The sequence below is a fragment of the Microcebus murinus genome, chromosome 6 (genome assembly GCF_040939455.1).
Source record: "Microcebus murinus isolate Inina chromosome 6, M.murinus_Inina_mat1.0, whole genome shotgun sequence".
In the NCBI taxonomy this organism is placed as follows: Eukaryota; Metazoa; Chordata; class Mammalia; order Primates; family Cheirogaleidae; genus Microcebus; species Microcebus murinus.
Genome location: NC_134109.1, coordinates 94,589,871 through 94,606,682, shown reverse-complemented (window position 1 = coordinate 94,606,682; position 16,812 = coordinate 94,589,871). Strand labels below are relative to the sequence as shown.

Genomic DNA, 16,812 nt, shown 5'->3' with positions numbered 1-16,812 from the left:
TGTCTGATTGTAGGTGCTCTTCCTCACCACTCAAAGATTTCCTTGTTCAGCAGACTCAAAAGGATGGGAAGGATTGCTATTGGGGAATGTCAGAATCTTAGTTCAGTTCTGACTCTAAGGATATTACAGAACACCTGTTCTGCAGCATAACTTGCAGGATTTGAGGATGGCCTAAGTGAGGCAGGGAGTCACTATTCACTATGAGTATACCTGTTGGAGGGCTTGAGAATTAAAACCCTTGTCAAAAACAGGACATGTGTCAGCCTTTTTAGGTTGGCCTCTCCTAGTTCAGTACAGAAAGGTAAATTAACAAGATCAAGGACCCTAGATTTTTTGTCCCCACCTCACCTGCTGTTTCACTACTAAAACAACAAATGTTTCAGGCATTTGAATATCTTAGGAATGAAATGAAACAGAAGGCAGTGCATATGGGTGTCTATTTGGCCTAACAGTGTCTTGGTTTTCTTTTACTTCCTCTGGAGGAAAGACTGTGATTAGATAAAGATTTATTTGAGTCTCTGATGATATTTGATGCTTTAAATATGGAACTTTATCTGGCAATAGAGGTGGTTGGTCTGTAAACCTCACTGTTTTTGTCTCATTCTCTTTGGAGATGCTGAGGATGCTGACCTAGTAGTTAGAAATACAGAGCTTAGAAAAGGCTCTCAGAGTAGTCCTTCTCACCTTAACTCATTCCTGGTGTTCACCCAATGAAGGAAAAAAATGAGAAATTGTTTTAAACCCAAGTAATTTTTTGTTTCCCCAATTTTTCTGAATGTGCATTTAGAGGCATACTGGGATGAGGGACTCTCCCTGGGGTCAGGTCTGCAGGCACAGCTCTTGGGAGGCTGGGGTTTGGGTTATGGCTTTTCACCATGGCATCTTAAACAGATGAGAGGAGGATGGAGATAGAGGTGAACTTGGCACCTTTCCTCTCTGTTCCAGTTTTAGATACATTTGGGCTTGCTTAGAGGTTACTGAGAATTCAGCCGACAATGCCTTTGGCTAGTCCAGTGTTTAATAAATCTGGCTGAACTAAATCAGGAGGGTTATAGGGGAAAATCAGGGTAAGGGGGTCATAATTATTCATTTATTTATTCTACATTTGTTCAGTCAGTCCACTTATTTGTCATTTATAACTCCATAAATTAACATCAGCTTGATTATTTTTCCTCTGCATGCTTGGCTTTTTCCCACAGTGAAATCTGGAATAGTCTTTAACCATGTGTTACATACGTTTCTCTGCAAAACATCCAATTTTATATTTGGAATTATAAAGGAATGATGTACTATATATTTACATAGCACTTGAACATATAAAATATTCTTTCACATTCAGTATCTTTGTGATTCCGTGTGATCCTGAGACAGGCTGGATTTAAATAGGTATTACACCCATTTTACAGGTAAGAAAATAAGATAGTAAAGGTTTAGTGTCTTGGACAAGGTCACATGGTCAGTAAGTGGCAGGCCTAAGATTCAAACCCAAGTTTCTTTATGCTTTAGCCGTTGTAAACTCTCTTCTTAAGGAGACTGGTTCAGCAGGGCAGGAACGTGAAGAGGCCAGTTGCCCTGGTGAAGTCTTCAACCTTTTGAAGATTTTTAGATTAATATACAGTTGGTTCTCATTATTCATGGTAGTTATGTCCTGTAAAGTTATCATGGACACTGAAATAGAAAATACTGAACTATTATTAATGCTCCTAGGGGAAAAACAGGGTGAGGTTCCTGCAAGCTCCTGGTCACAACATTTTTGTACAGTGATCAAAACATGATCTAGTTTTATGTGTGTTTCTGTTGAAAGACCCTTTGTTTAATATACATATTGTCGATTTATGAACATCAAACTCATGGCCAACCATCGAGCAGCACTATAATTCATGACTGGACAAAGCTTGCCTAACACATGTATTTTCTCCATAAGGCACATTGCAGCCTTCTTGCACTCAGGAACACTAGACAGCACTTCAGCCCTGTGCTCAGGGGCCATTGTAAACAGAGAAATCATGAATAAAGGGCATAGAATGTGAAAAATGTGGCACTAAACAGACCCCAAAGAGGACACTTTTTTTTACAGTATGAGAGCTGAACCAAGAAGGCAGAGTGTCACCTTGTTCAGTCTCAGCTGAGAATGTGTTCCATGAGCAAGTCAAATTTTTTCCTGCCCTGGATACACATGCCTGTAAATGACTATGAAAGTGACATGAGTACTGATTTTGGGGTTACAAATAAATTTTAACAAGTAGGAAAGTTTTCAAATACAAAATACACGAATAATGAAGATATACTGTGTCTAGAGTCTAGTTTTCTCAAGATGGCATTTATGAATCTTAAGTGTTCAGGAACACTTACGATTGTGGATCTCCCTGCCTAGATCATAACCATATGGGTGAAAGAGGCTTTTGTAGTGAGTGTCAGGGATGAAAAGCACATAGTTCTGCCTGGTTAACCATCAAAAAGAACCTGCAAGTTTTTTTAAAAAAAAATTGAAAATATAAGACTACTTTGCTTTACTATTAATGCATTGAATCATCTTCCATGTTTATTCAGCTTAGCATCTCTGACACTGAAGGATAAGAACCAAAGAGAGTGGGAGGAATCATGCTGTTGTCTGTGTACTCCTTCCCATGTAGGGAGGCTGAGGAAGGTACCACGCAATGGGAAGGGCTATGCTTTTACCTTCTCGTCTAGACATCATCCTCAGCTTCTCACTCCACTCATTTCTTCATACATTAGTTAATTCAGCAGAATTTTTTGAGCACCTTCTATCTTTCAGGTCCTATGTTAGGCACTAGGGATACAAAGGCAAATAACTAGGATGTTCATAAATAATAAAGAAAACAAACAAGTAGGGAGGAAACTGCAATACAGTGTGGCCTATTCAGATGTGGAAGTATGAAGTTCAGTGAGACTCCACAGGAGAGACATCTACCCAGAGTTAAGGCTTCCTGGAGAAGGGGGTGGGATGTCCAAGGTGACCCCTGAAGGACAAGTAAGTGGAGATGGAAATAGGGCATCACAGGTTGTGGTGATAGCCTGTGAAAAGTACAGAGGGAGGAGAGAACAGTGAGTTAGTGGGTCTGAAAATACAGCCAGATGGATACAATGGGCTCTGAGCCTGGGTCCGCCATGCTACAAGTTTTATTCCACAGTCAACAGTGAGTCACTGAATTGTTATATTTTAAACAGATGAGTGCCTTGAACAAAATTGTATTTTAGAAAGAGCACTTTGATTTTAAATGGGTAATCATTTGGAGAGAGTACATATCAGCTTTATCTCTCCCCTGAAGGGTAGCCTCCCACTAGAATATTTCAGAAAAGGAGAAAAGGATTATTTCATTACCACTTTTGAGCCATGAACTGGATAGCTGTTTCTTCCTTTGAATTGGGAATTTCTGCCCCACTCTTCATTCCATCCACTCAAGGGCCACAATTGGATATTACTGCAGAATTATGCAATATCACCTCGATTGACAAGGATGTTGATATTGCTTCCTTTACGACACCATCCATTCTGTCCTGCTATTCTCTCCTACCATAAATCCCATGCTCTGACCCTCCTACTATGGCAGCTCCTAATTATGATGATAAATAATAATCATTACTATGATTTATTGAACACTTTTTTTGTACCTGGTATGTTATCTCTAATCTCTAATAGCATCCCTGAAGAAAAATATTATTTTCCCCATTTTGATATTTTTAACCTTTATCAGAATCCTGTTTCTCTCACGTCCACAACCTCCTTGTGATGAAGGAAGGATCAAAGCTTGTTATCAGTGTACTGAAGGAAAATAGAAGTTAATTGATTTGTATTACCTTAGATTTTTCTCTGTGATAGTGTTGATTTTATTGATTTTGTGGTATATAAGCAGAGAAAATGTAGTCCGTGCTTTCAGCTGAATTCTGACATAAAAATGGCTTTGTGATATATTAGCATGTAGATAGAACAAGTTAAAGACTAGCCAGGTCATGTGTAATTATTTATCTGCTTCACCATCTCCAGTTCTCCGTGTTAAAGTAAAGAATATGCTACAAATACACGAAGACCCTGACTCAGGTCCTAAGGTTCTGCCTTCTGCCCGCTTGGTCTGCTTTAGTGTCATCAGCAGTCAATGGAAAGGGTGAAATCTGAAATCGTGTTCTCACTTCTCAAAATCTGAAATCTCATCAGAATGAGAGTGAGGGTTATTTGCTCTGCCCATGTAAGAAGACCCCAGGGGTAATTAATGGGACTTGAATTGGTGGTCAGAAGGGGTCGTGAAGTCATCTTCACAAGGAACCTCTTTAAGAGGTTGAGGCTGAAAAGGACTTCAGGGATTCCTAAGGCCTATCTCCTCATTTCACAAAGAAACCAAGGTCTGGAGAAGAAAATTAACTTTTTTTCAAAATAATGTAGTGAAGTAGTGGTAGAACTAAGATACCTTCATGAAAAACTCAGGAATATGTAATCTAACTTCTTAGAAGCTTCCAGCAGACTCCTGGGAAGAAAAGTGTTGGTACCATTTCATACTAACATAAAGTTTCAGTGTTTGTATAGGTGTTTACAGAGTTTATCATTATAGCCGTGGGATGCTCAGTGAGGTCTGTTTAGTGTCACGTGCATAGGAATCTGCTAGGGTACATAATGGAATAGTTCGATGTAATTGATCTAATTATTTAATACTGGAGTCATCAAAAGGTTGCCAGATCCTTGAAAGGTAATTCTGTATACAGATTAGAGATTGGAAAATGACTTTCATTCACTAAATTACATTAGATATTTTTATGCCACTGAATAAACTGATGTTTATTGTTATCAGGTATACAAAATTTGCTACAGTTCTTGAAATGTGAGTGTTAGAATAGCTATTCCTTGAGATCCATATTTGATAAATTTCTCCTCAATTTCTGACATATTTCAAATTTTTCTGATTTTATTGACTATACTGCTTGCCTAATCATACTGTCTCTAGTTTATATATAGAATGTGCCGATGCCTGATATTGTTATGAGAATAAAAACTCTGCCAAAAAAATTTTCAAACATTTATAAAATCTGCTTTAAGAATTGATGTTTGTTTTATAGAAATTATCCAAAAACTTAAATTGTTCTAATTAACTAAATATTACTATCTCTTCTGTATAATTTTTTTTTTTTTGAGACAGGGTCTTGCACTGTTGCCTGGGCTAGAGTGTAGTGGTGTGCTCATAGCTCATTTCAACCTCAAACTCCTGGACTTAAGCAATCCTCCTGCCTCAGCTTCCTTAGAAGCTGGTACTACAGGCATGAGCTACCATACCTAGCTAAATTTTCTATTTTTTGTAGAGATGGGGTCTCACTGTGTTGCTCAGGCTGGTCTCAAACTCCTGGACTCAAGCAATCCTCGCCACTTGGCCACCCACCCAAGTGTTAGGAGTACAGGTGTGAGCCACCACATCCAGGTTCTTCTGTGTCATTTTATAAGCCCCATCAAAAAGCATAGAACAGGGTCTCAATAATCCCCAAATACAAAAGAGGCTAATTCTATTACTTATCTCTAGGGACAAAGGCTTTTCTTAATTACAATCACAGAAATGGCCCAATGCACACATATTCGGTAAAATTTAATCCACAATTCAGCTGAATTCATAGCATAATGAAATTTAATTATAAGATTTTTTATATTCTTCATGAGTCATAAACTGCTCTTTGGTCATTAAAAACACTCAGATATAAAAACATATCAGACAAGTTATCTCTGGGTATGTCTTAAACCTCCTTTAAGAGCAGTATCTATTACTCTGAAATTTTTACTTTTTTGAATGAAAGGGGAAAGAGACTGACAATGAAAAGTCCTTCACATGTGATTTAATATTTCTGTTTTGGTTCTCATCTCTTCTTTAGCTTTCCCCATTATAGTTATGTTCTAACCTGTTGGCCCAGAATGTGGTATTCAGAACATTTTTCTGCTACCTCATCAAATGCAACCCTTGTTTTGCTGAGCCTAAGCCTTCTCTGTAATCCCTTATGTTTGGTTAGAAGGCCTAAAATCATCATAGCCTAAACATGTAGTATTGGGATTTGGATGAAGATGCTTTTATATCAAGCTGTTGGGCTTATAACACAAAGCTAGAGAAATGAAGGAAAGCTTTTAAGTCATCCTGCTGTATTTAGAGAACATTATTAATATAAAAGATAGAAAATGGGCTATGATTTTTCTTCCAGACAGAGAAGAGTAGTCCTTATATGTATCATCATGAGTATAGAAGAGAGCTCTGGCTAGATGACAGGGAAAGAGGCACTCGGTCCTGGGCTCCCCCATCCGAGGGAACATTGCTCTGTAGTGGTCCCTTTGTAACTTAAGACACCACAGTTTGCATGAGTTCTCAGTGCCTAAATTACCAAAGAATCATCTTCACCCTTCTTCACAAAAGGGTTGTCATTGTTTTTTTGTTTGTTTAATTTTACTCCATTTGTACTGTTTCTCGAAATTATACTCTAATTCTGTGGTTTATGATTATCCACCTCAATCCAATACACAGAAAGGTCCTTAATATGTTTATACTGGCAAAGAACTAGAAGTGTGAAGACCCAAATCCAAGTCCAGAAGCAATGGCTTAACCAGTTATATCTATATCACTTTGGACTTACCCTCTGTATGCCATAATTTCTCCATTTATAAAGTATTGATAATGATAGTTGCTTTGGTTTGTTCGAAGTAGTTTTGAGTGTGAAATGAGGTAAGGATGTGGGAATATTTTACAAGGTTCTACATATGTAGTGTTTTTGTTCTTATTTTACTACTTTAAAGGTATTAAAAACACTGATCAGATTCTCCAACCCTTCAAACTCCTTCCAGGCAAATTAATAGAGTTATCAGAGAGGCAAAAAATAAAAATGAAGTAAAACAACTGAAAAGCAGCTATAGGCCATGGACCTTCCCCCTCCTTGGTTCCTCTGGATCTTGCTCCTTGGAGTGTGGTCTGTGGGTCAAAAACACCAGCCTCACCTGGAAGGATGTAGAAATGCAGATTCTCAGGTCTCCCCCAGACTTGTTGATTCGCAGTCTGCATTTTAACAAGATCTCTGAGTGCTTTGTGTTCACAGTTAAGTTTGAAATTATGAAGGTGTCTCTTGAAGGATTGCCCTTAAGGTAACCCTGATCTAGAAACTCTGTGGGATCCAGAGCAGGGTCTTAGAAGTGTCAAAGGACCTCTTGAGTGGTGTTAGCTCCATCCCAGGGTACCTGTGGAAGGTGTAGTGCTCGTGTTTGCCAGGCCCCCCGGGTCAGACTAGGGGTGTCATCTGCCTCTGTCCACGTGGGAATGCAAACAGCTCACAAGGTCTAGAGCCCTTTCCTTATCCCTTCCACTCAGTGCTCTTTTGTGAAGAATTAAAGCATCAAAATACCCTTTATTTCTTTATTTACTACTTAAATGAACTATAGAGATTAGAAGATCCAGTCCCTCTCCTTGTAAGCCTTTAGCGAAATGTTTATGAAATCTGTGAACAGTTTATCCAAGGAAGTTTTCATTCCCCATAACTCAGTTTCTCTTGGGACACAATTATGGAGTCAAGCTCAGTTCCTCATGAGGTCAGATTTTTAAGATTTTGTCTACATTTTTTCTTCTTGCTTTCATTTTTTCAGTGACTTTTGACATTATGTAAGTAATACAACTAAATTCTTAAGCATTTAGAATGTAGAGGGGGAAATGCTTTATGAACTACCACTGTGCTGGTGTAGGTGCCTTGTGAATTTTCTCTGAACCATTCCAGGTTCCTACATGTGCTGCTAAAATAAACACCTGTGCTCTTCTTCAGTTCATTTTCTCCCTTTTTTCTCAGCCCTGCTTGTGCTGCATCTTGACATTACACTCTGATTCTGTGCTCTGTGACTATCTACCTGAATCCACCACCTTAGCCAAATTACAGAGTTTAGTTGGGGAAGACAAGAAAAATTCTCTGGCCTATTGATCAGTGTTCTTGCTCCTTATGAAAAACCTTTCCAGAGATTTATAAATTGAAGAATCATAGTAACTTGCACAATAGTAAAGAATGGTATCTATTCAGAAGATTCTCCAGTTCTCTACATACAGAGCTAAGATAGTTAATTTTTTTAAAATATTACTTGGACTTCTTATTGTCATCCTATGGATAGTTTTCAATATCTTGGTTATTTTTTTCTGTGATAGGAGATGTATTTTTTAAAAATTTCCTACAGTTTCAAAACCCAAGTTATTTCCTAATTTCTTCCATTTAAAATAAGATACTTAGAACAAAGTCAAGAGCCAAGCAGCAGACTGAGGAAAATCTTTGCAATAATATGACAGAGCCTTAATTTCCTTAATATCCGTAGAGCTTTTCAAATGGCTAAAAAGAGGAATAACCCAATTGAAAAATGGCAAAAGATATAAACATGAAAAGATGTTTACCCTCATATATCATTAAACACAAATCAAAATAAGTTACCATTTTCCAACTGTCAGATTGGCTGAAATTAAGATATTTGAAAAACCCCAGTATTAAAGACTAGAAAAATAGCAGGTTGTTGGAGTTACAAATTGTTTAAATTTTCTGAAGGGTGATTTGGCAATATTTATAAAAATGTGAAATGTACATATACTTTGATCAAGAAATCTCACAGATATGAAAAGATATAAATATAGTGATAGTCTTTACAGAGTTACTTATAGTAGCCTAAACTGAAAGCAACCTGGATGTCCCTCAGCAGCGTTCACAGTAGTACCCTCATTTATTGAGCCAGTGGAATAACATGCAGTCATTAGATGTGATAGCTTTATATGAAAAAAATGGAAAAATATAAAAGATTGTGAATAATATAATCCCGTTTGCATAAAAAAAGAGGAGGGGGATAAAGGATGCTACATATACTATACTTGTATGTGAATAAAAGTTCTTTGAAAAGAAGAAATAGAGATCAGAGAGAGAGGGGCCAATACGTTTAACTTAATTATTTAAAATATGTATAATTTTGAGTTTAGTTAAAACAATTTTGTGTGATAAATGTTAGTGATTTAGACGTGTTGAGAGAATGATAAATATTCTAATTCACATCACTTCTCTTTCCCCAACCCACATACTCCTCCTGTCCCTACCTTGATCCCCATCCCTAATAGTTATACTTTCATGAATATTAGTGGAGTGTCTTCATTTTCCCAGAGGAACTGCTTTTGAGAGAGAAAATAAATATTAATGAAGTGGCCAAAGGGACTGGCAATGGAGGAAAAAGCAAAGACTTTGCCCAGCATTGAAAATGAAATGCCATCTGCTAAAAACGAGTCATTCTTTGGTTATTTCAGTTAGCCATTTAAAATAATTCAGATAAAAGCAATGACATTTTCCTCCAGAAGACTTTGGTTTGAACTTCCTGGATAATTATTCCAATTGCCCATTATTCCTATTAATATAAGGAAAACAAGGTTATTAAATTTCTCTCAAGCTCTTTTTCTTTTAGCCTCTAGGGATACGAGGACATCCTTATTTCTATGTCTAATTGATGGTGGAGGCTTTGGGTTATTGATGGATTTTTTTAAGAAGTGGACTTTTGCCTTCTTTAAATAGCCACGGACATGCCTGTGTTCTACTAGTACCTAGGAAGTATATTTTGACACCTGGATTGAGTTATGAAATGTATCTTACTTTTACTCCTCATTTTTTCCAGTTGCCTAGAATTTTAAAATTGCCCAATAGCATTTTACTTAGTTTTTTTAATACTTCAGAAAGTTATTTAAAAATTTGTTACCTCTGGTCAGGCACAGTGGCTCAGGCTTGTAATCTCAGCACTCCGAGAGGCCAAGGTGGGAGCATTTTGTGAGGCTAGGAGTTCAAGACCAGCCTGAGCAAGAGCAAGACCCTATCTCTACGAAAAATAGAAAAATTAGCTGGGTGTGGTGGCGCATGCCTGTAGTCCCAGTTACTCAGGAGGCTTCAGCAGGAGGATCACTTAGGCTCAGTAGTTTGAGGTTGCAGTGAGCTATGATGATGCCACTGCATTCCAGCCTGGGTGACAGAGCAAGACTCCATCTCTTAAAAAAAATGAAAAGAAAAAGGTTGTCACTTCAGTTTTTAAAATCAAACAACTGTTCTACTTATGTTCTTTTACTATTTCATATAAAATTTAGTTTTTTAATATATTCAGTTTCCAGTCTCTCCCACCCCCACCTCATAGGACTCCTAGTGTTATAAATTTGTCCATTATTTTGCCTTAGAGGTCCTTGCCTCAGTACTCTGTTTGGGTGTCTGGGAGCCACATTTGGAGCTACCCTATGCCAAATGATAGTCTTCTACCAGTTTGTATGTGTGATTGAGTGGATGTTTTTCTACTTCATTTCTAGTTTTTGCTGCCACCAAAAAGGTTCACCAAGGTTCTCTATTTTTTTCTTCTTATCTAAATTTTCTGGGAGTGATCATGCTTATTTCTTTCAGATGGAGACTATTTTACCTTTACAAGACATGAACCCATTGGAGTATGTGGACAGATCATCCCAGTGAGTGTATCTCCTCGCACCTCGTATTTATTTTCATTTGACCCAGTTCTCTTAAAGACACATAAAACATGGTCCTCGGCGATGTGTGTTTTCCATTACTGGGGAAAAAAACTGAGCTCATGTTGTTGACATATCTTTAACAGCCTCCCTGCAAATGCTTATTTGAACAGGTTAATAGGGTTTCAGCTCCATTACCAGGAGTTGAGTTCTCAAGTCATGGAATTCTCATGATTAAAATAAGCAAAGCAAAGCACAGTGTATTAATAACCTGCCCTTGGTTATGGGTGTCCATTCCGCTTATGGAAAATTAATGCTTTGTTATATTTGCTTGTTTATTTTTTAGAACTGTGACTCACCATCTTTCCAGGCGTATTATTTTATATGGTCTTTTAATCCCGTTCTTTCCCACTGTTTCTTTTCACAAGAATCTAGATAGAAGACACTGCAGAAGACACAGCAGTACAATTAACGTCACGGTCATAATTGAAACCATGCCGGGCTGTTGTGTGTCTTGTAAAGGGAAATAGATGTAGTGCTTAGTGTTTGGATTGGAACATTAAACACTGTCCTTTTTTTCTCTCTCTCTCCCTCTCTCTCTCTCTCTCTTTCATACACACCCTTGGCACAATACAAAATATCGCTGAAGCTTCTAACAGTACTAGCTAATAGTTCTGGCAGGATTTCAAGGGGAGGCTGAAATTAAACTCTTACAGTATAGACAAGAAGTTTTCTCTTATATAGGAGAATGAGTAAAGATAATCTTTGGCTTTGGGAACTGAGATTTTAGGGGAAGGTATTAATATTTGTTGAAATGATAGGTAAGTCCCAGGTTACTGTGAAAATTATTAGCGAATGAAAAGGGAAAAATGAGAGGTTTGATTTAAGTTCTTCTCCTAAACCCCTAAAGTAATCTCACTTGGATCAGCTCAAGGGTGCGGCTCGTCCCCTGCATCGTGGGACTCCAACGTGCTCTTCTTGCCCCTTCCCAGACTTCACCTATAGGACAAGAGCTGCTTGTCAGCCAGCTCCAGCTCAATTACTGCACTCCAAGATTTATATACTGTAGATGGAATTAAAACATTACTGTGGACTCCCAAGTTTATAAACAACTAAGGGGAAAAGAAATTGGGTGTTTGGTGAAGGCAAGACACTTGTATATTTTTGCAAGCTTGCCAGAGCCAGTGAGAATCCTTCAAGGATGGCAGCTGAGATGCTTCAGGCAGAAACACATTGTGGTCAGGGGCTGAAGCCAAGGACCAGGATTTCTGTTTTCTTTCTTAATGAAATTATCAATGACACCTGATAGTACTGAGGCTCATGCCTGTGCTTATGACAATACAAGCTTAATATCCTTTTAAAATCAACTTAAGCCATTTTTGGCGCCAAATTGATATACTCAGATAAATATGTTTTAGTCTCCATTAGCTCATTTTGCAGTGGGAAGGAGACAAATGAAAATTTTTGCATACTCATCAGTGGATGCCCTTTTATTTTTTGTAATTATATGTGTTTTGTGACAGTAAATGTATGTAAAGAAAAAATGCTGCCTTGAAACACACATTGACTTAAATATAATTCACAGAATTTTCTTTTCTAGCTTTTCCACATTGAAGACCTTCCATACCAGTTTTAAAATCCTAGTGTAAAAATTTCAGATGCAAGGGGAAGTTTGCATGTACAAGAACTTATTAGAACCAAAGCTCAATTTTAAAAGTATGTAAAGCAACAACAGTGAAAAACCAAAACAAAACAAACAAAAAACGAACCCTTTTAACCAAGAGATTTATTTTGGTGAGTAGTGGCAATATAGTAATCTGTTGAGCAGAGAGTAAAGGAGAGATTTTCAATGTCAGCGCTATTCTATTCTTAATGAAGTTATTAAAAATCCAAACATCTATACTTGGTGGTAGACAAGATTTATGTTGAGGACTAGTTTGAGAAATCTGAGAACTCACAGCTTGACAACAAAGCAGTGAAGGAATATTTTTCCATCTATCAACTTCGAGTTTTTTCCTTTCAGTGGAACTTCCCCCTGCTGATGTTTGCCTGGAAGATTGCTCCAGCTCTGTGCTGTGGGAATACAGTAGTTATTAAGCCCGCAGAGCAAACACCACTCAGCGCACTCTACATGGGAGCCCTCATCAAGGAGGTAAGAGAAACTGACTTCAGGAGTGGTTCCGACTCCCTTTACAGTTGGAGCCTGTTAGAGCGTATCTCATTTAACGTGATGCATCAGCTTTCACAAGCCACATTTCCTGCTATTCTGTTTTCTTAGGCTGGCTTTCCACCAGGAGTCATCAATATTTTGCCAGGATACGGGCCAACAGCTGGAGCAGCAATAGCTTCTCATGTTGGCATAGACAAGATTGCATTCACAGGGTCTACCGAGGTAGGTGTCTGAGAACCCAGGAGTTGAAACACAGCCCTGCAAATGAGTAGAGGGGTTAGAAGAACACTGGAAATAATACCCATAGGCTGGACACCAACAGGGCAGTGAGTACGGAAGCCCCCAAAGGACAACATTGGTATTATAGATAGAACGCTGGTGAATGAGCAAGTAACGGCATACATTGACCTTTCAGTGCCACAGATCTCTAAGCATTTGTGTGATGCCATCTGTGTAAATGCTGTCCCAGAAACGGGGATTCTAGATACTTTTTTGAGTCAAAAACAATAATGACAGAAGCAAGTTAAGCTGGAAATCTAAACTAGTCTCTGGTAGGGATGAAAATTGAGACACAGCAGTCCCTTCTCATTGTTTTGCCAGGTTCTGTACATGCAATTGGCAACTAACTGCGCCCCATAAGCCATAAGGGGTGATATAAAGCAGGGGTCAGCAAACATTTTTCTGTGAAGGGCCAGATAGTAAATGTGGATTTTGAAGGCAACTTGGTCTCTGTCACAACTATCCAGCTATGCCCTAGTAACACCAAGCAGTGATAGATACTACATAATAATTAGCATAGCTATGTGTTAATAAAACTTTAGTTATAGACACTGAAATTAGAATTTTATATAATTGTTATGTATCACAAAATATTAATCTTTTTATTTTTTTCCAGACATTTAAAAATGCAAAAACTGTTTTAGCTTACATGTAGGTCCTACCAAAACATGTAGCAGACCAAATTTGACAGATGGGCCATAGTTTACAAATCCCTGATACAGAGTAACAAATGTGCTTAGGGAAATTTATAAAATGTTACTTCAGTATGTCTTCGAGTCAATAACAGATAATCAAGAGAGTCTGATCATTGTTTCAGGTAGAACCTCACAGATGACACCATCATTGGACAACAGATGTCTGCAGGTCTAGAACAGAGCTATCTAATAGAAATCAAATTAGAGCAATGTCAATTAGAGCAAAGTTTGTCATTTAAAATTGGCAGAAGGCCAGGTGTGGTGGCTCGCGCCTGTAATCCTAGCACTCTGGGAGGCTGATACGGGTGGATCTCTCAAGGTCAGGAGTTCGAAACCAGCCTGAGCAAGAGTGAGATCCCCCATCTCTACTAAAAATAGAAAGAAATTAATTAGACAACTAAAAATATATAGAAAAAAAATTAGCTGGGCATGGTGGCGCATGCCTGTAGTCCCAGCTACTTGGTAGGCTGAGGCAATAGGATCGCTTCAGCCCAGAAGTTTGAGGTTGCTGTGAGCTAGGTTGACACCACAGCACTCTAGCCTGGGGAACAGAGTGAGACTCTGACTCAAAAAAAAGTAAAAAAATAAAATTGGAAGAGGCCACATTTTTTTAAAAAGAAGAAATAAGTAAAATTAATTTTAATATTTTATTTAATATAGTATTTTCAAAATAGTATCATTTTAACACATAATCAATATAAAAATTATTAACCAATATTTTGCAGTCTCTTTTTTTTTTTTTTTTTTTTTTTTGGAGACAGAGTCTCACTCTGTTGCCCTGTTGCCCAGGCTGGAGTGCAGTGATACGATCATAGCTCACTGCAACCTTGAACAACTGGGCTCAGGTGATCCTCTTGCCTCAGCCTTCTGGGTAGCACTTCAGTTATTTGTTGTGTCGTTAGTGTTCATCACAATGAACATCATGTAGATCTAAGGCATTTCTTGGTAAATTTATTTCTAGGCATTTAATACTTTCTTCCAAGATTTTTCAGTCTAAAAACTGTCACCATTTTTTTGTAAGTCACAATATCATGTAGTAGAAAGTTCTATTGAACAGATGGAACCTCAGGCCAGCCAAGAAGTCACATAGTGGGTCAGTAAGAACATTAAGCACTTGTTGCCAGGCTGCTTGGCTTCAAATCTTTGTTTTGCCACTGAAGATGTTTTCTTAAAGTTTTTAAATGACTTTATTGAAGTACAATTTACACACACGTTAAAATGCACCCATTTAAGTACCAAACATACACACTTATGTAACCACCATCCAAATCAAGATATAGAATATTTCCATACCCTAAAAAAGATTTCTCATACCTCCTTGTGGGTAACAACCTTGGCTCTAGGCAACCACTGATTCTTTTTATTATATTTTGCCTATTCTAGAACTGTATATAAATGGAATAATACAATACATATTCTTCTGTGTTCATTTTCTTGTATGTGTGCATGTGTTTTTGTTTTTTTTGTTGTTGTTCCACATTTAATGTATCATTTATATAGTCAGGTTTAAATCTCCCATCTTGATTTTTGTTTTCTCTTTGTCCCATCTGGTTTTTTGATCTATTTTTTTTCCCTCTTTGTCTACCTTCTATTGGATGAATTGAGTAATTTTAGCACTTCATTTTGTCTTCTATTTTGCATTATTAGCTAGATTTCTTTTTTTTTCTTTTTTTTTTTAGATTTCTTTTTAAAGTGTTTGCTTTAGTGTTTGCAGTATGTATCTTAATCAGTCTACCATTAAAATAGTATTATGTTAATTCATATATGTGATAAGCTTATATCAGTATTCTCCCACTCTTCATCCCATCCTTTATGCTATTGTTGCCCTATAATTTACTTCTACATATGTTATATGCCCCACAATACATTGCTACTATTTATTTTAAAAATTTAATTCTTTAAAAAAACTTTAAATAAGAAAGTACAATTATTTTACATTTTCTTACACACTTGCTATTCCTGGCCCTCTCCTTTTTTTGGTATAGGCCAGGGGTTGGGAAGCTTTTCATGTTGGAAGGCCATGTTAATTTAGCTGTAACCAAATAAGGCTGCATTCAAGAAACTTCAATTAAATATTCTTAAAAATGTACACTATTTTGTAAAAATCTAACTACTATGTACTTAATAATTTCAAAAAATGGAAACTATTTTTTTAATTTTAAGTTTAACTAACCTTTTATGGCTTTGTTGTGTCTGCTTTTTGTTGGAAAGCATTTGAATATTTGGTTGCAGCATGGAGGTCCACAGTTTAAGTTGATCCTCTAGATGGGTGTTGGTCATTTGTGACCTGAAAAACATCTTGATTTGGGTTAGGTAGGAGAATGTAGATTTGCAGCAGTAAGTGGGTGAAAAGCAAGAAAGCATTTTTCAGGCATGTTGCCAAAGTTGTGGGTATTCTACTGCATTTTTCCATATTTCAATTGGATCTTTCTTAGCATTAATGACTTTAAAATGTCATCTGCTGAGAGCTCAGTCAGTTCCATCCGTAGTTGTTTAGGTGCCTCGGTGATATCAACTAGCTGAGGCTGAAATGCTAATTTGAGTGTGATGTCATGACTTTCAAAGTCAGTGAATCTTTCATTGTATACTCTAATTGATAGGTCTGTAACAGTTACATATTCTTCAAATGATTTGCATATACCATCCTGCTCATCAATGATCTTTGCTAACTGGGGAAAATGTTCATCTGAAATTTCCTTTTGAAGAAGTGTTTTGAAAAAAGAAGCTTTGAAAAAAGACATGCTTGGATTTTTTGCCACATATCATATATAGGCTTAGTTTTAACTTGCAAAGAAATATTCAGGTCATTTTGACTTGACATGATATCACACAGAAATGCTGCATTCCTATAGAAATAGTCTTTCAATAATTCACATTGCTGATTCTGTTCTTCAGAAAATTTAACTGTCTGTTCTCACAGAGATAAAATTGTGGCTAACATCTGTCGGTGCAATAGCCAATGCACTTTAGAGTGATACAGCAAATCCACACAAAATACCTCATTATTCAACGTTAGCATGTTAGGAAACTGACAATGTCAGGTTGCATTTGCAGCAATATAGTTAACAATACTTATAACTTGTTGCAAAGTGTTACTTAAAATAATAGCTTTAGCACAGAGATTTTGCTGATGCAAGATACAATTAAAAGAAATGAGACCATCTTTATCTACTAATAATTATTTTTATCTGTGAATAAACCC

The 16,812-nt window shown here is 37.2% G+C and overlaps 1 protein-coding gene across 1 annotated transcript in view; it reads left to right on the top strand.

The window, feature by feature from the left end:
• The window catches only part of ALDH1A2 (aldehyde dehydrogenase 1 family member A2), a 99,526-nt gene that overhangs the window by 45,836 nt on the left and 36,878 nt on the right, over nucleotides 1–16,812 (top strand). The window contains exons 5-7 of the mRNA XM_012783037.2: nucleotides 10,408–10,469; nucleotides 12,490–12,618; nucleotides 12,745–12,858. Of these exons, the coding sequence (XP_012638491.1) occupies nucleotides 10,408–10,469; nucleotides 12,490–12,618; nucleotides 12,745–12,858 (305 nt within the window). The remainder of the gene's footprint in view (nucleotides 1–10,407; nucleotides 10,470–12,489; nucleotides 12,619–12,744; nucleotides 12,859–16,812) is intronic.